The sequence below is a fragment of the Aquarana catesbeiana genome, linkage group LG11, assembly GCF_042186555.1.
Source record: "Aquarana catesbeiana isolate 2022-GZ linkage group LG11, ASM4218655v1, whole genome shotgun sequence".
NCBI lineage: Eukaryota > Metazoa > Chordata > Amphibia > Anura > Ranidae > Aquarana > Aquarana catesbeiana.
In genome coordinates this window covers 190,033,723-190,053,361 of record NC_133334.1, presented here as the reverse complement: position 1 = coordinate 190,053,361, position 19,639 = coordinate 190,033,723, and the positions used below count along the sequence as shown (strand labels likewise).

The 19,639-nt window shown below is 44.0% G+C and overlaps 1 protein-coding gene across 3 annotated transcripts in view; it reads right to left on the bottom strand.

Moving 5' to 3' along the window:
* SPTBN2 (spectrin beta, non-erythrocytic 2) overlaps nucleotides 1-19,639 on the bottom strand; it is a 1,434,510-nt gene that overhangs the window by 287,337 nt on the left and 1,127,534 nt on the right. For all 3 annotated transcript variants that reach the window (XM_073605131.1, XM_073605132.1, XM_073605133.1), the window contains 2 exons: nucleotides 360-477; nucleotides 123-281 (listed from right to left, as the gene is read on the bottom strand). In XM_073605131.1, the coding sequence (XP_073461232.1) occupies nucleotides 123-281; nucleotides 360-477 (277 nt within the window). The remainder of the gene's footprint in view (nucleotides 1-122; nucleotides 282-359; nucleotides 478-19,639) is intronic.

The following is a 19,639-nucleotide window of genomic DNA, read 5'->3' as shown; positions in this document are numbered from 1 at the left end:
TATAATGACACACAAAAAATGATATAATTCCCAAAACAGTATTTAAAAAAAAAAAAAAAAAAAAGGTACTCTTTGTAGAGGACTGCTACAATATAATAAAACTTTACACCCAGTTGAAATACCTGTGAGACAAGACGCTGGTTTTCACTGAGCCAGGTTTCCCTCATCGCTGCCTTACGGTCAAATCTGGCTGCCAATTGCTCTAACTTTTCCTGGCGAATCAGTTCATTGCGCAATGCAAGTTCTCTTTCATGCTCTGCTTTCTCCAGGCGTTCCCAAGACTAAACAAAATCAAGGTTATTTTTTTAAAACTGCAACAAAACAGCTTCAAAATTCAAATTTTGTTAATTGTGTATTACCTTGTTTATATCCGATATAAGCTTTCCTTCTCTTGGAGAATACACTTTTTGATTATTTGCCCTCATTTTGCTCTGGATGGTAAAAAGAAGAACTTCCAAATTCCCTTTCTCTGTAAACCTAAACAAAACCAGAAAGAACTCTGCATTAGAAAATGTAATATGAGGACCGTTCAAGAGCCCAATCTATTTAATAACCCAAAAAAGAAAATGGTCTGCTAACTTAATAGTGATCCTTGTTTTTGAAAATACTGTATACTTGAAGTGTCAGATTCTCTACCAAGACAATTTTCTTTTTCTTGTAGTCCACGCTGAGTATATTCACCCCTCCATTTGTCCCAGTGACCACTGTCACGGAGACAAAGTTAGATGAAATCCTAATTTTTGGTGTCAAACAGTGGAGAAAAATCTTTTAATGAGCACAAATGTTCTGGTGACAACTGTCCAAGATGGAAATTCCCCACACTACTGTGTCTTCAAGAAGTGAAAAAAAGATCTTCCTAGCAGGATGTAGGCAGCAAAAAATATTACATGGATTTAAGGAAATAGGCTTTACATTCACTTTAATAACAATAGGAAAAAATATGTAAATCTGGCTATGTTGTACCAGTTTATGTAGAATGCAGAGTTGATTAAACTCTGCATTCTACATAAACTGGTACAACATAGCCAGATTTACATTTTAGCATAAGCACATGTGGCAGACAAAGGTCTAAAGTAGAAATCTGGTCAAAACCTAACTAAGCTTAAACCTACTTCAAACCCCCATTTTAAGCCCTATGCTAACTACCCTGCAAAGGAAAGATATGTAAACTTACCCAATCTATTCAGTAATATGAATCAGTGCCGGCTTCAGGGGAAAGGAGGTACAGCGGATGCCCCATAGTAATTCTATGGATGATGTCACTACCCATGTTCTGCAGCCATTGTCACTGCTCTCTCCTCACCCCTGAAGCCAGCCACTGGGGATATTAAACAGATTGCCCTTAGATTGGATAAGTATACACATCTTTCCTTTACATGGTAGTTAGTATAGGGCTTAGAATGCGTGTGGGGGTGGGAATAGTTTTAAAGTGGCTGTGGGGGCGTGGCCAAGATGGCGATGTGAGCGGCCGCTTTTTAGAGAGCTCCGCATATCGCTATTAAAAATCCAGATCCATCGGGCTTTAAAACTCTGCTGACACATCCCTGCTGTCTGTGGGGGGTCTGCAGACCTTCTGGCTCTTGAAGGGGGAGGACAATTTCTGCTCTGGGGCCGCGATCGGGGCCCGTCAGACGCTCCCAGCCTACATCGTGGTACTAGGCCGCAGCTGCGGCCTTTCCTGGCGGGCCGCACCGCGTCTCGAGGGATCTCTGGCGCGATCGGCGCTCCCGGGCAGCATCACAGCCCGCCACGGACCGTGGGTGAAGGTCAATCAGCAGGCTCAGGCCTGGTCACAAAAGCTGACTCGGCTCTGATCTCCTCCTCACCCCCCACGAAAAGCTAGGCCGCAACCGTGGCCTTTCCTGAGGACCCGGGGCCGCCTGATCGGCTAGGAGAGTGACTGATCCCAGGGGCCTGGAGGAGGGGACCCTAAGACGGCTGGAGGCCTCTACCTTGACAGTGGAGCAGGCCCTAAACCAATTCTACCCCTGACACCCTGGGTGAGACACGCTGAGGATAAGCTGCAAGTTCCTGTGGGCCTGTGGAAGTCTGAGGAGGATAGCCCCGGTCTTACTCAATTTGCAGGTGAGGGGGTAGACTCTCTGGGGGGCACGTACCGCTCTGCACATATTGCCTGTATACCCCTGAACCCCCCCTGATGGGCTCCCGCAACCAGCCACCGATTATTGCCCAGCTCAGGGCTTTGACATTCTGAATGAGGCGCAGGTCTTCTTGTGCAAAATACAGCAAAGGGGGCAAAAGGTTGGCCTTTCCGCCACAGTCGGACTTCCCTCAGACCCTCACCTATCCCACTCCGGAGGCTAACACCATACGCAGCGCACAGAGCCTCACAGACAAGCATCATGGAGACGGACGACTCTCGTCCCCCCTGGCTGGCGGACGTCATGGCGGCCATTGCAACTTGCCAATCCACGTTAACAACAAAAATTGAGGCTGTCCAGCTGGATATGGGTCTAATCCGCCAAGATATAGACAAAATTAGGTCGCGAGTTACTGAGACGGAACAAAGACTGAGTACCACTGAAGACACCACGGCGGAACATGGAGTAACACTCCGTACGCTTCAAACCAAAGTAAAGGCCCTAGAATACAGAGCCGAAGACGCGGAGAACAGAAACCGGCGCAATAATCTTCGTATTATCGGTTTATCGGAGGGGGCGGAGGGGAACAACCCTACCTCCTTCATAGAAGGCTTGCTGCGCGACCTCCTGCCGGAGGCCCGATGGTCACCCTACTACACAGTCGAGAGGGCACATCATATACCGCCTAAGCCAGGACCTCCAGAAATGATTTCAGAACACTAAATTGATGATTTTCCCTGACTATTCAGTGGAGACCCAAAAACTCAGCAAATCATTTGACCAGGTTAAGGCGACATTGAGATCACGCAGCATTCACTATAGTGTACTCTTCCCTGCTCGCTTGAGGGTCCAGGACGGTGAGACGACACGATTTTTCACCACACCGAGAGAGGCCTCTGCCTGGCTGGATTCTCTGCCACAGATCCGCTGACCGACTAACCGGTATATGCCGAATGTCCTCTTCATTGTCTATTCATAACAACCTGGGCCCAGGTCTGAGTTCACGCACGAACTGCTCCATGGATGACTTAGTTTTGTTGCACAGGTTGTGCCCAGTTCAACCCCATGGTGTGCTCAGACTTGAGGGGGGTAACTAACTATCCACTATCAGGAAATTCTAAGTTAATGCCCCTGCCAAAGAATTTGGTCAGGAGACTGTTGAAATATGAAGCTTCTTGACACCTGCATACCCCCTTGGGGTGTATTGAAGTTCCTGTTCTGGGTATCCTTTTAACGATGGATCGACTTCACTGTGGGGTCGCAATATGGTTTACTTCTTCTCTGTTTGACTTTTAACACCTCACAGCCTGTTATAGTCCATTAGCGGAGTTCTCACATTTGAACAGCCACTTGAACTGCTGCTTAACCCCCCCCCCGTGAGAAGTCTCGGGGGATTGGGCTCGCCTCTTCCACGGACCCCTTGTTGCAGCCGGCGAGCTGAATTGGTTTGGGATTGAAACCCACCTCAGTTTGGGGGGGTTGGGTGGGGTGGGGGGTGAGGAAAGTTCCCCTAAAGGGGTTATTTTAATTTACGTTAGATGTTGGGCTGTTTTCAGTTTGGTTTTGTTTTAAAAAAACTGACACATCAGCATTGCAATGTTTCCAGGTGTGTCCGTTATGGGTCCGGGGGTCCAATCTAGGTGCCGTGACCTACATTGATCCTAACATTATTATCATTCTGAGTAATCATGTCCTCCCTTAACATAATTTCCTGGAACACTAGGGGACTGAACTCCCCAGTCAAGCGTTCCCTGGTGTTCCAATTCATTAAAGCTTATAACCCACATGTGTGTTGCAGGAAATGCATTTAATAGGAAGTAGGGTTCTGGCCCTCAAAAAACCATGGGTGGGCTACCACTATCACTCTACACACTCCAGTTTTTCCAGGGGTGTTACTATCCTGATACTGTAATCTCTTCCTTTCCGGCTCCTGGATTTGGCCCTGGACCCTGATGGTCGTTATGTCATCATCCATGCTAAAATATACTCTCTGATGTGGACCATTGTGGGTTTATACTTGCCTCCTCCGGCTTCCTTGCTGGTGCTCAACCAGATCACAGGCAAGATAGCCGAATTTGCATCTGATAACAATATTATATTGGGCGATTTTAATCTGGTCCCTGATCCGGATCTTGATAGACTAGCGTCTGCGGGATATCATCACCCTGGGTTGACTGAATGGGCGGATACATATGGCCTGACTGATGTCTGAAGGCGGAGACACCCCCAGACCAGGGCATACACGTGCCATTCGGCCTCTCATAGGACATTCTCCCACGGGTCACAGATATACGAATGCTCCCTAGAGGTATCTCTGACCACGCGCCCCTGTTGTTGTCATTGGACCTTTCACTGGGTCCTGTAGACAAGATATGGAGGCTCTCGAGGTTTTGGATTTCAGACACGGATGTGGACTCCCAATTCAGAAGAGAGCTGCTTGACTTTTGGGTGGTAAATGGAGGCTCGGCCGACCCCACAGTTGTCTGGGATGCCTTCAAGGCCACGACGAGGGGACACTACCAGACCATCATAGCCAGAGTCCGTAGGGAGCGCAGGGCAGAGTTGGTAAGGGCTGAGAGGGAGGCGAGTAGCGCAGAGATTCTCTTTGTTCGTACCCGTGACCCTATACACTATTCACAATTACAACTTATGACGTCGGAGGTGGTTCGTCTTCGTACCTCTCTTACCCAGAAAAAAATGTTGGCTCAATCCCAACGGATTTTTGAACAGGGGGAGCGGGCGGGCCGTTTGTTGGCATGGCTCTCCAGGGAACAGGCGGGAGGGATGAGCATCTCCCACATCAGGGATCCCTTGGGACAGATAGTCCACACACCGGAAGAGATCAATAGCTGCTTTGCGGAATTCTACAAATCCCTCTACACGTCCAGGGCAGATTATAGGGAGGAGGATCTGGTAGCATACCTAGATAATATTGATATCCCAACCCTTACGGTAACGTATCGTGATAAGCTTGACGCCCCAATTACATCCTTAGAAATACTCCAAGCACTCAAATCAATGCAGACGGGGAAAACACCGGGACCCGATGGTATCCCTGTAGAATTTTACAAACAATACGCTGCAGAACTAATAGATAAGCTTCAGGGCCTCTTCTCTGCGACGACGCGGGAGAGGTACCGGGAGAGGTACCGACATTAATATTAGACGTCTTTATACTCATATAGACGGGGCAGATGCGGCGTCCGGGGGATTGGTGGCTTCACTCGACGCGGAGAAGGCTTTTGATTCCGTCGAGTGGGGCTACTTATGGGAGGTGCTCTCGCGATTTGGGTTTGGCCCGGGCTTCACGAAATGGCTCCGCATGCTATATCATAGTCCTTCAGCCAGAATACGCACCAACGGTTGTCAACTGTTTTGGGGTACGAGACAAGGATGTCCCCTCTCCCTGGGTTTATTTGCCCTGGCGATGGAGCCCCTGGCTATACTGCTGCGGGCTGACCCCGAGGTGAGGGGGCTTCAGGTGGGCCCAATCGAGGAGAAGATTTTGCTGTACGCGGACGACGCTCTGCTCTATTTGGCGGACGCGTCGTCCTCCTTGCAGACTGCACTAGGTCAGATCAACCGATTCGGCGGGTATTCGGGGGTCAGTGTCAACTGGGATAAGTCGATATTGTTCCCGCTCCATCCGTCGACCCCTAGGGTCCCACATGGGCATCTTAAATGGGTAGAGGACTTCAAGTACCTAGGAATTAAAATTAGTGGTAAAGTCCAGGATTATATGGACAACAATCTGCGACCACTTATGACACAGCTAACAGCCAAGTGCGCTTCTTGGCGTACCCTCCCACTGACCCCGGTTGGCAGAGTAAATCTGCTAAAAATGATTTAACTTCCCAAATATTTATATTTTTTCCGCAACACACCCATACATATTCCTAGGGCCTTTTTCCGAAGGTTGGAGACTGGCACTACCGAACTTCCAAATTTATTATTGGGCAGCTGTTCTTGTTACGATTCGGTGGTGGTTCTCCCAGCCCGCACAGAATCCTGCTGTCACTCTTGAAGCAGCCATTTTGGGTTCTTTTGCAGCCCTGAGCAACCTTCCGTTCCGTGGACTTCGGGCTAGTCCATCCATGACAACTCCGATGCGAACCACCGTAAGGGTCTGGCAGAAGGCTAGGAGGATATATGGGAAACCCAATCATATCTCACCTCATATGCCCCTATGGGGCAACCCCATGCTCCCTTACCTTCCCCTCTATCTGGGCAAAAAAGGGTATTCTCACACTAAAACATATAGTTCAGGATGGTAGGCTTAAGGCTTTCCAGGTCCTGAGGCAATCATTTGCTATCACATCCTCCTTCCAATTTAGATACTGGCAGCTAAAGCACGCTTTTGAAGCTCAGTTCCCTACCCCCCTTATTTTGGAACCAGATTCCATTGAACGACTCCTGATTTCTAGTGTGATGGGGAAGCCACTTTCAACATTATATCTATACCTCACAGTAGAATATGACACCAAACTAAGACATGGGAAAAATGGAGGGTTGATATCCCTTCCCTAGATGAAGAGGAATGGAAGGAGTGCTTACTCTCCTACATACCTTCCATGATCGCGGCGAAAGATAGGTTCATACAATTTAAGTTCCTACACAGAGCGTACTTCACCCCACAGAGACTGGCGCGCATTTACGATCAAAGAGACCCCAATTGTCAGCGATGCAGGCAGGAGGTGGGCACCATTTGGCACATGGTCTGGTCCTGTCCCAAACTTAAACCTTTTTGGTCAGCAGTAGCCTCCACACTGAGCAATGTCACAGGTTTAAATGTACCGGTTGATCCTCAGATACTATTGCTTAGCCATTTAGAGGATCTTGAGGGAGACAGATATAGTAAACTGTGTCTTACCTTCGCATTATATTATGCTAGGCATGAAATCTTAATGGTATGGAAAAAGGCAGAGCCTCCTACTTTGGTGTCATGGAAAAGGTCGGTGAACATGGTACTTCCCCTGTATAGATCGACATATGAAAGTAGGCAATGTCCAGGTAAATTCGATAAGATCTGGTCCTCTTGGGTAGATGCCTCTGGGGTCCTGGAATCCCCTACTCTATAAATATTATGTTATGAAACTCATTGGAGGACCTCCTATGTCTCTGACTATTCTCCCTGGGCCTGCTCCCTCTTGCCCCCCCCTTACCTTTCCTTCGCTCCCCTTCCCCCTCCTCCCTCCTCTCCCTCCCCCCCCTCCCCCTTCACCCCCCTTATCAAGCTGGATTGAAAATGGTTACCTATGTAAATTTATCTACGATGATATGACCCTATAATGCAATAAGGTGTACTGTTAAGTGATATTTCTGATATCTGCACAACTGGAATATCTGATAAAGACTACAGGTTGAAGGTTGATTTTACTGTCATTCTCCTCTATACTTTGAATGTTCTAAATCATTCTGTAATGTAATGCTGATTTGTTTAATAAAATTTTCTGTTAAAAAAAAAAAAAAGTGGCTGTAACCTTTTTACATTTATGAATTCCCTGTATTAAAGGTAAAAAATGTTATAGTGGAAGTAACGCCCCCTTTACTCCCTTATACTTGCCTGAGTCCTATCTTGATCCAGAGCTGTGCCCTCCTGCATTGATACTGGCCATTCTCGCTCCTCACAGGATAGAGCGGCAGCATGAGCCATTCCCTTTTGCAGCTATCAAAGCCTGTGCGCAGATAGCAGGCCTGAGCTGGGCTGTGTGTGTCCATAGACGCATACAGCCCAGCTTGGGAGAGAGCCAGCAGGTGAGCGAGCATAGGAAGTGGCTTGTTATTGTGGCACACTGAGAAGAGAAGAAACCTTTACAAACACTTTAACCACATTGACAAATGTCCCGCCTAGCCGCCATTTGACTATAAAAAATCCTGATCACTTCTGAGTAGTACGGTGTTATTGTTGCTCAATGGTAACACTGTATGTATTGCTCTAGTCAGTGTGTAAAAAAAAAAAAAAAAAGAAAAAAAAAAAAAAAAAGTAACTATTTTTTTTTTTTTTTTTTTTTTTTTTTACACATACTGTCACTGGTCAGTGTCCCTGATCACTGCCACACCCCTTATATGATAAAGCTGTATTGCACTGGTCACAGTATAGAAGTAAAAAATATCTGCGTTAGTGTTATCAAAATATATGCAAATAAAGTAATGAAAATAAATGAATGAAATACCCTGCAGCTGTGCACTATAATCCCGATACTGGGCACCAAAAAGCAATAAATAAAATGCAGCGCTGGGTTAGTGTAAGGAATACAGATATCCCATATCAGATAAATAGTGCAAAGTATTACCCAAAAGTGCAATACAAATATTAATACGTAATAAAGTGTAAGTGTGCAATACAGTAATTAGAAATGAGCAAATATGCAATTCATATGCGATTAGATGCAAAAAAGTAAACAAAAAAGTTGCAAACACAGACGCACATTATAGTGCTAAAGAAATGAATTCCATATGTGATCCAAAAAGTTACAATGTCCACATGTGCAATCCTATGCAATATATGTCCAATAGACAAAAAACGCATATAGGAAAAGTTTAACACAGTAAATGCTAAAAAAAGTGCAATATGAGTGCAAACAAAGTTCTTAAGTGGCTAATATCCAATATAAGTGACTTTAGGTGCAGCATGGAGCATCGATCAGCTGGTTGACACCGTGATACCTATCACCTCATTAAGATAAAAGGCTTACCAGAAAGCCTGCGACCCCCCTTCTTAGGAAGGTCAAACAGTGCATAAATGAAATCAGGGATCCACCGATGGAGTACTGCGATTTCCCCCTCCGATCGTCCGTTGGCAGCCAGCCAGCATAAGCAGAAGATGGTGATGGGCTTTTTCTCTTCTTACATATCACCATCTTCTGCTGCTTATGCTGGCCAGCTGCCAACAAACAAAAAAAACTAATTTTTCTTAATTTCCCCAAAATAGTGACCAAAAAAGTACAAACTTCAAAAAACTCACCATGCCTTTTATTAAATACCTTGGACTACCTACTTTCCAAAAAGGGGTCATATGGGGGGGGGGGGGGTAGTTCTGGTGTTTTCAGGACTCAAGTAATGAGCTGTCAGTACACCAGGATTGATTGATATTCAGATACAGTTCATATATAACAAGTCTACACACCCCTGTTAAAATCAGCTTTCTATGATGTAAGAAAATGGGAAAGATAAATGCAGAACTTTTTTTCACTTTTAATGTGACCTATAAACTGTACAAACTGGAATCTTTTAGGTGGCAGGAAGTAAAAATAAGCTAAAATAATATGGTTGCATAAGTGTGCACACCCTTAAACTAATACTTCGTTGAAGCACCTTTTTATTTTATTACAGCACTCTTTTTGGGTATCAGTATGGCACATCTTGACTTGGCAATATTTGCCCAATCTTTGCAAAAACAATCCAAATCTGTCAGATTGCGAGGGCATCTCCTGTGCACAGCCCTCTTGAGATCACCCCACAGATTTTCAACCGGATTCAGATCTGGGCTCTGGCTGAGCCATTCCGTAACTTTAATCCTCTTTTGGTAAAAGCATTCCTTTGTTGATTTGGATGTATGCTTTGGGTCGTCATGCTGAAAGATGAAGTTACTCTTCATGTTCAGCTTTCTAGCAGAAACCTGAAGGTTTTGTGCCAATATTAACTGGTATTTGGAACTGTTCATAATTCCCTCTACCTTGACTAAGGCCCCTGTTCCAGCTGAAGAAAAACAGCCCCAAAAGCATGATGCTGCCACCACCATGCTTCACTGTGGATATGATTTTCTTTTGGCGATATGCAGTTTTGTTTTTTGCACCAAACATATCTTTTGGAATTATGGCCAAAAAGTTCAATCTTGGTTTCATCAGACCATAACACATTTTCCCACATGCTTTTGGGAAACTTTTTTCAAAATTTAGCCAGGCTTGGATGTTTATCTTCGTAAGAAAAGGCTTCCATCTTGCCACTCTACCCCATAGCTCAGACAGATAAAGAATATGGGAGATTGCCAGCCAGTACTTGCCAGATATTGCTGCAGCTTCTTTAATGTTGCTATACGCCTCTTGGCAGCCTCCCTAATCAGTTTTCTTCTCCTCTTTTCATACATTTTGGAGGGAAAGCCAGTTCTTGGTAATGTCACTGTTGTGCCATATTTTCTCCACTTGAAGATAACTGTCTTCACTGTGTTCCATGGTATATCTAATGCCTTGGGAATTCTTTTGTACCCTTCTCCTGACTGATACCTTTTAACAATGAGATCCCTCTGATGTTTTTTGCTTCCTACAGCAAAAGCCATGGTCTGCGGACCATGGCTTTTGCTGTAGGATGTGACTAAGAAAATGGCACGAACGACCTACTAGAATAGCTGAACTTTATTTTGGGTTAATCAGAGGCACTTTACATGATGGCAAGTGTGCACTGACTCCTATTTAACATGAGTTTGAATGTGATTGCTTAATTCTGAATACAGCTACATCCCCAGTTATAAGAAGGTGTGCACACTTATGCAACTGCTATATTTTAGTTTTACCCTCTCTCCCCCCAAAAAAAGGTCTGTTTTTCAATTGAGTTGTACAATTTATAAGTCACATCGACCACTTGCCGACTGGGCCATAGCTGAATGACGGCTACAGCGTGGTCAGATAACTCTGGAAGGCCATTATATAACGTCCTCCCAAAATCGCACCCGTGAAACAACCGTCAGGTAAAGGTTCAAGGACAGCGGCCCTTTACCACGTAATGACAGCATGATCACTTGTAAACAACCCGGAGCTTGTCCAGTTCGGCTCCTCCCCTCTCGCTGATCGGTACAGCGTGTGAGACGAGGGGGGAGAGCTGGGTTCAGCAGCGCTGTTGAATGGATCTGAAGTTCCCACAGCGCTGATCTGTGCCTAGTCATGGCTCATCCATCCTCCATCCATGGCTCATGTCTCATCTATCATCTATCATTCCGTGCTCCATCCATGGCTCATACATGTCTCATCCATGCTTCATCCGTGCTTCATGCATGCTCCATCCATGGCTCATCCATCCATCCTCCATGCGTGCTCCATCCCCATTCCCACCCGTGCCACCTCAGTGCTCATCCGTGCCTCACAAAAGTGTAATAGGTAGTAAAATTAGATTTGAAATGTATGCCCTTAAAACACCTGCTGGTGCTCCCTGCATGTTGGGCCTCTATATGGCCAGGCTGTGAAAAAGTCTCACACAAGAGGTATCGCCAAACTCAGGAGGAGAAGCGGAATATCTTTTGGGTAATATTTCTCTATATACATGCTATGGGTTAGAAATATCTTATAAATTGACAACTTTGTGTAAAAAAAAAAAAAAAAATATGCATTTTCATTTTCTTTCCACATTTTCCAAAAACTTGTGAAAAAAAAAAAAAAAAATAGGACATTCAAAAGACTCAGAATGCCTCCGATTATACGTTGGGGTGTTTACTTTCCAAAACGGGGTCTTTTTTGGGTGTTTCCATTGTCCTGGTGCTCCAGGACCTTCAAACGTGCAAGAGGTAGTCTAGAAATTAGATGTGTAATTTATGCTCCCAGAACTCCCTGCATGTTGGGCCTCTGTATGTGGCCAGGCTGTGTAAAGGTCTCACATGTGGTATCGCCATACACAGGAGGAGTAGCAGAATGTGTTTTGGGGTGTAATTTGTGGTATGCATATGCTGTGTGAGAGAAATAACCTGTTAATATGACAATTATGTCATAAAAAAAATCTTCGTTTTGCAAAGAATTGTAGGAAAAAATGACAGCTTAAAAAAATAAATAAATAAAAACTCACCTGCCTCTTACTAAATACCTTGGACTACTTTCTAAAAAGTGGTCATTTGGGGGGTATATGTACTTTCCTGGCTTGTTAGGGTCTCAAGAAATGAGGTTGTCAGTACATCAGATGTGATCAGGTGTTCTCAATTTTCAATGATTGGCACCATAGCTGTAGACTAACTTTCACAAAGGCCAAATAATTTACACCAATTTGAGTTATTTTTACCAAAGATATGTAGCAGTATAAATTTTGGCCAAAATTTATGAAGAAAATTTACTAAATTTATAAAATTTAGTAAATTTTCTTCATAAATTTTGGCCAAAATTTACTAAATTTTATAACAAAACGAAGAAAAATGCATTTTCTTACAAAATTTTCGGTCTTTTTTCCCCCATTTATACCGCAAAAAATAAAAAACCCAGGAGGTGGTCAAACACCACCAAAAGAAAGCTATATTTGTGTGAAAAAAAGGACAGAAATTTCATATGTTGCATGACTGAATAGTTGTCATTCAAACTGTGAGAGCACCGACAGCTGACAATTGGTCTGGTTAGGAAGGGGGTTTAAGTGCCCAGTGGGCAAGTGCTTAACCACTTCAGCCCCGAAAGATTTTAACCCCTTCCTGACCAGAGCACTTTTTACGATTTGGCACTGCGCTGCTTTAACTGGTAATTGCGTGGTCATGCAATGCTATACCCAAACAAAATTTGCGTCTTTTCCCCACAAATAGAGCTTTCTTTTGGTGGTATTTGATCACCTCTGCAGTGTTTATTTTTTGCGATATAAACGGAAAGAGACTGAACATTTTGAAAAAAAAAATTCTACTTTTTGTTATAAAAAAATATAATAAAAACTCGATTTTAGTCATACATTTAGGCTAAAATGCATTCAGCCACGTCTCGGGTAAAAAAAAAAAAAAAAAATGATAATTCAATAAGCGTATATTTATTGGTTTGCGCAATATCATCTACAAAACGTTTTCTGAAACTTACGCAGCTTTTAGTTTATGACTGCCTATTTCATTTCTTGAGGTGCTATAATGGCAGGGCAGTACAAAACCCCCCATTTTGGAAAGTTTGCTGAGAGGCAAGATGAGTATTTTGCAGATCTCACTTTTTGTCACAAAGTTTTGAAAATTGAAAAAATAAAAATACAGACATTTTCTTTTTCTTTCTTCTTTTTCAGCAAATAGCTTGGGGTGTCTACTTTCCAAAATGGGGTAATTTGGGCGGTTTTGTGCTATCTTGGCATATCATGGCCTCCAAAACTGCGATGGTAGCGAGGAGTGAAATCACCATTTTACGTCCTTAGAATGCTTGAAAGCAGCGATTGGTTTTTGGAGTTCTGTACGTGGCTAAGCTCCCAAAAAGTCTCATGTGGCATCCCTGTACTCAGGAGAAGCAGCAGAATGTATTTTGGGGTGTAATTTCACTTATGCCCATGGCATGTGTGAACAATATACCATTTCAGTGACAACTTTGAGTAAATTTGTTTTTTTTATTTTTTGTCATTTTTCAATCACTTGTGACAAAAAAAATATTCAATGTGCTCAACATGCCTCTCAGCAAATTCCTTGGGCTGTCTACTTTCCAAAATGAGAGCTGCAAAATATTTACCATGCCTCTTTGCAAATACCTATGGGTGTCTACTTTCCAAAATGGGGTCATTGGGGGGGGGGGGGGGGGTTTGTGCTATCTTGACATTTCAGGGCCTCCGAAACTGATAGGTAGTGAGGAGTAAAATCATAATTTTACGCCCTTAGAAATCCTGAAGGCGTTGATTGGTTTTCGGGGTCCTGTACATGGCTAGGCTTCCAAATAGCCCCACACATGTGGTATCCCCGCACTCAGGAGAAGCAGCAGAATGCAATTTTGTGGTTTAATTCCACATACACCCATGTCATGTGTGAGCAATATATCATCATTTAGTGACAACTTTGTGTAAAAAAAATAAATAAAAAATTTAAATTTTCCTGACACTTGTGGCAAAATATAAAATATTCCATGGACTCAGCATGCCTATCAAATATCTTGGACTGTCTACTTTCCAAAAAGGGGTCATTTTACAGATTAAAATGGTGGGTGTTGCAATTTTTTTTTTTTTCACACAGTATTTGCGCAGTGATTTTTCAAACGCAATTTTTTTTTAAAAAACAACACTTTTGAATTTTAAATGCACTTAAACGCACTATATTGTCCAAAATGTTTTTTTTTATTTATTTTTTTTTACACTGTTCCCTTCATTTTTTTTTTTTTTTTTTTTATTTAATTTTTTTGGTTATCACAGGGAATGCAAATATCCCCCATGATAGCAATATGTAGCGACAGGTATGATACTCTAAAAAAAAAAAAAAAAAATGGGGTCTATTGGACTCTAGATCTCTCCTCTGCCCTCAAAGCATCTGACCACACCAAGATCGGTGTGATAAGATGCTTTCCCAATTTCCCAATGTTGCTATTTATTTCAGGCGAAATTGAAGTCATGAAATGCTTGTGGCTTCCAGTTTCTTAGGCCATAGAGATGATTGGAGCAGTTCTGGTCTTCAGTCAGCTCTATGGTCAGCTGCCTGAACCACTGGCTGCATTCCCCGGTGGAACATAAGAGCAAAACCATGCAAGACAAGGGAGGTTCCCTCCAACTGCTTTTTAAAAGCAGTCTAGCGGCTATCTAGCCGCTAGGATTGTTTTTTGCATGAAAACAGACCTCTGACTGTAAAGTACGATACCAAGATGATACTTAAACCTGCAGACATCATTCTGGTATAACCACTCATACCAATATGTTGCTGGTCCTTGTTGGGCATATATTGTAATTTTTTTTGTTCATGCAGCCTGTAAGCTGCATGAAAAAAAAAAAAAAAAAAAGATTGATCTGTGGGTATGCCCACCATTAGAATACCGCCTTGCATCCACCCACTTCTAATGATGGGCATACATGCACCGTTTTTGTTTTTTAACTGTGGTATTGAAATCACCTTCTACAGTGCTGGAGTCGCTGATTTATGTATCGTGAGAGCAAACGCTGTTACTGCCAAGATAAATAAATCAGTGCTGCAGCTCAATGGCGTATCTGAAAAGAAAATAATGGTTATCAATAAAACACAGTAAAGTATAAAAGAATTAAATACCTAAAAAGCAAACATGATAAAACATTGCAAAGAAAAATACAGTAAAACAGAGCAGAACAATAAAGACAATAGAGAGAGAACAATAAAACGGATATATACACACTTTTTTTTTTACACTTTTAACGGTTCCAGGTTTGGGTGCCTCAAAATGCGATGGCATCTTTGGAGACCCTGTGAAAGTGTGCCCTAGACTGTGCAGTGCTGTACCCTACGCTAATACTCCACTAGTGTCTGGTAGCGTTCGAAACATTCACCGATGCAAAGACAACATTCCAGTTATCCCTCCATTTCACTGCAAGCAAAATTATTACTTCTCAAGCAGGCTCTCTCCCCCAGGCTAAGTCGGAACTCTACAAGCTGCTGGGGTAAGCCCCGGCGATTAAATCGCACGGTGCCACATGCGCCAATTCCATGATCTAACAAGTGACTAAAAAGTGGCACGCTCGTGTGATAATTGTCCACGTACAAGTGGTACCCCCTTTCCGAATAAGGGTGACACCAAGTCCCAAACAATCTTGCCAGTGCTCTATGTAGTCTGGGCAGTTCTCGGGCTCCACGTGACTATCTCTTCCCTTGTAAACCATAAAAATATATGTATAGCCTGATGCCCTGTCGCAGAGCTTATACATCTTGACCCCCTATCTGGCACGCTGGCTGGGAAGATACTGTTTGAATGGCAAAGCGGCCAGAAAACGTAATCAGGGACTCATCAACGCAGACAACTTGATCGGGACTCAACAAGGCTGCGAACTGTTGGTTGAAGGGCTCAATTTTGTAGATCAACTTCAGGGTCACCCCAAGGACAACAGAGTTCATTATCATTGAACTGCATAAACCGCAAGATCTGCTCGTATCGTGTCCTGGTCATAGAGGCAGAGAACACGGGCATATGTTGAATTGGGTCAGTGGACCAATATGACCGCAACTCACTTTTTTTAGTTATGCCCATGAGGAGGGATAGGCCCAGGAAGGTCTTAAATACGGAAACCGCAATAGGTTTCCAATCTATGGCAAGGGTCAACTAGGGATTAGCGGTGATGAATTGACCAGCATACAAATTGCTTTGGTCCACAATAGCTCTAGAGATCTTCCGTGAAAAACAGCGAATAAAAATCAAGTGACGTAAAATCAATGGTTTCCACCTGAATTCTGGGTTGGCCAGTTAATGGGGGGAAGTACGGGTGCTGCAGAAGTGGTGGGCTCCCAATTAGGAATTGAATATTCTGCAGGAAGGGCACTATGGGCCCGAATGGCCTGTGTTAGTCTTCTTGGTGAACTGCACTTATGGGAGTCACTACGTGATGCTGCACTGCTGGATCTACGACCTTGATGTACTAGGCGCTGGTGCTTGCCAGTTCACCAGAAGGAGGAGCGGCACTAGTACTGGCTCTCTGCTTCATACGAGAGCCCTGTGGTTCTTGCACCTCAACAGAAGAATGGGCCGGGCACGCCTGACCATAGCAGGGACCACTACTCCGTCGTCAGAGCTATCTGTCAGGGTGCCGCTGCTGTCTACTGGTTCATATGCCGAGCCTGAATCTGACAGATGGGAGACTTCCTCTTCACTCATCTGTCATGTCTGTTTGGACATTTTGGCCTCTAAATTTACTGGTGCAACTAGTGCGACTCACAGGCAAAAAGAGCACCTGATTGTCAGAGCCTGCTTCAATCGCTACCAAAAAACCTGTTAGCGTTCGCAGGGATCAGGCCTGACTCTGCGAACGCTATGCGTGTTGTGTTTTGTAAGTGACAGTAAATCTATTGATACTGCACTTGGGTGGGGTGGGCAGAGGGGTTAAACACAGGTGCTAGCAAGTATCTGGGATGATCCCGCTAACGCTGCATTTTTGGGAACCTTAAACTACTGGGGACACCAATATAGTTCTGATCAGATCAAAGATTTTGATCCGATCAGACACTATACTACTAAGGGAGGTGTATGGTGCGTGCGTTGGTGTTAGAGTTACTGGCACTAATCTGAGGCTGCCTGTGACTGATGCTGACCTCGACGCTAAAACCTAACTGATGTCACCCGTTGGGTGATCAGGGGGTTAAACCTTTATTATATACGACGGGTACCCTGACGCTATAAAAAACAACAGCCTTGATCACAGGTGACAGGGGGTGAAAGGGTTAACTAGGGGGCAATCAGGGGATTAAAACAGTTATATGGGGGTACCCGACGCTATAAAAACCTGACAGTGAAACTAACCAACTGGCTAACTAGCGTCCCCCATGACACTAATACGGCGATCAGATTATAGATATGTACACTATATTAGTGACACTGGAGACGGGCGATCAAGGGGTTAAACCTTTATTAGGGGGTACCCTAAAGTTACATGGGCCTACTACTAACTGTCCTAACGCTGATTAGAGTCACAAGTGACTCAGCGATCAGTGAAAAATCAGAAAACGGCACTTTGTGACACAGTGACAGGGACTAAAAGGGGTTTACTGGGGGGGGGGGGTGAAAAGTGTGCCTACGTGTACTGGTGTTAGTGTAGTGTTGGTACAACTCACAGATGTCCTCTCTCTGGAACCGAAAAGAATTCCAGGAGGGGAGAGGACATCACTTCCCCTGTCTGTGTTTACACTTACCGGCAGGGGAAACATTTCATTCTCCAGAACCGATTAGCAGGTTCAGGCCAGAAATCATTGGCCTGGACCTGAAGATTGATCGGTTCTGGAACGAATCTGATCATCGCAGGAGCAAGTGCCATATGTATATTGGCGTGAGCCGGATGGGAACCGGTTAAAGGTGGAAAAAGTTCTCAAATTATTTATCTGCATCTCATTTTTTTTACATCACAGAAACCTGACATTTTAACAGGGGTGTGTAGGCTTTTTATATCCACTGTATATACCATAGTCTGTGGACTCTTTCCTACTTCCTACATGGTTCCCCGCCAACAGCTGAATGTAAAAAAAAAATAAATAAAAACACGCATTGGGTCCCCCCCAGCATGGACTCGGAGGGTACCCCACCCCCCACGCCAAAATGTGAAAAAAAAAAAAAAGGCGTGGGGTCCCTCCAAAATCCATATCAGACCCTTAGCCGATCATGCAGCCCAGCAGGTCAGGAAAGGGAGGGGACGAGCAAGTCCCCCCCCCCAACCTATACCAGGCCACATGCCCTCAATATGGTGAGATGGGTGCTTTAGGGTGGGGGAGCTACCGACTTTTTTTTTTTTTTTTTTTTTTTTTACATTCAGTCGTCAGCGCACCGCTGACAGCTAATGATCCATCGGTTAAGATGTGGCGGTCGGGCTCCCGACCCCCTCCTTAGCAACCAGCTTTATACAGCGTGTTTACAGAAAGAGGGAAAAAGAATGCAAAATGCATGAAAACTACATGCAAAAACACAAAAAACACAAGGATTTAAAAACGCAAATTTGTGAGATGTGCGAGTCACACATAATGGTGAAATTTAAGAACCATGTATAGTAAATAAAATTACATATATGAAAAGCTTGATACTGTGAAGAATTCTAGATTACTCATATAATATTAGTGACAAGTCTCTGAATGGTGGCACCTAATAATAACCACTCGTGCTAAAAAAGAAACAATGAAGTCCATAAAAAACAATTTTGATCCACCCTATGAAAGATTGTGATCCACCACCGAAAGATAGGAAGGGTATCTCCTTACCAGAAGGCCATGATCCCCCACCACAGAGGATTATAGCAAGCAAGAACCGCTGTAACTCGTGCTCGGCATCAAAACTGGTCTGCTAGATCTTCGGATCATCACATGGTTGAAACCAAACCACAAAAAGAAGTAGACTGTGTAACAAGAATAGAAAATTCCGATAGTGTAAAACCTTATGAATTTAATAAATCGCTTTTAAAATTACACTTACATAAATGCAGCAAAAGGTAAGCCTTAAAACCGGTTCGGCGGCCGCACAGACTCAAGCAGACCCGTCCTCTTGGAAAAACGAGCAGTAACTGGAGGTGATGTCAGAGCGTCGTCCTGCTCCGCCCTACCCGTTTCGTAACTTCCATAACAGAAAGACACTACTAGCATCATGCATGTGAATACGTTTTCTATTCTTGTTACACGGTACACTTCTTATTGGTTTGGTTTCAACCATGTGATGATCCGAAGATCTAGCAGACCAGTTTTGATGCCGAGCAGCGGTTCTTGCTTGCTTCGATCCTCTGTGGTGGGGGATCATGGCCTTCTGGTAAGGAGATACCCTATCTATCTTTTCGGCAAAATCCTTTTGCTGCTCAGTGTGTGGAAAGTGCGGGAAAGCGGCTGTCTGAGTCATTGGAGGAGAGTGACACCGCCAACTACAGACCGAGCAGCCCCCGGTCCCTTATACTATCTCTGGTGATACAGATGCAACAGCCCTGGATTATCTATAAGGTTTTTGGGAGACCCAATTCCCTGGGCGTGGTGAGACCAACATATTGGTCTTTTTAGCTGGTAAGGAGACAACCTACTCACCTTGGGTGTTCCGCTTCACTGGATAAGGGACTCTTCTCATCACAGTGTTGAGCGCAATATTCACTGGCCATTCTTCCTTTTCTTTTTGCAAGTTTATTGGGACTTATTCTAATATTTATCACACATGTTATCATATTTCACCTATGATCAACAGACTCACATCATATGCCATTTTGAATATTGCAATTGTGGAGTGTTC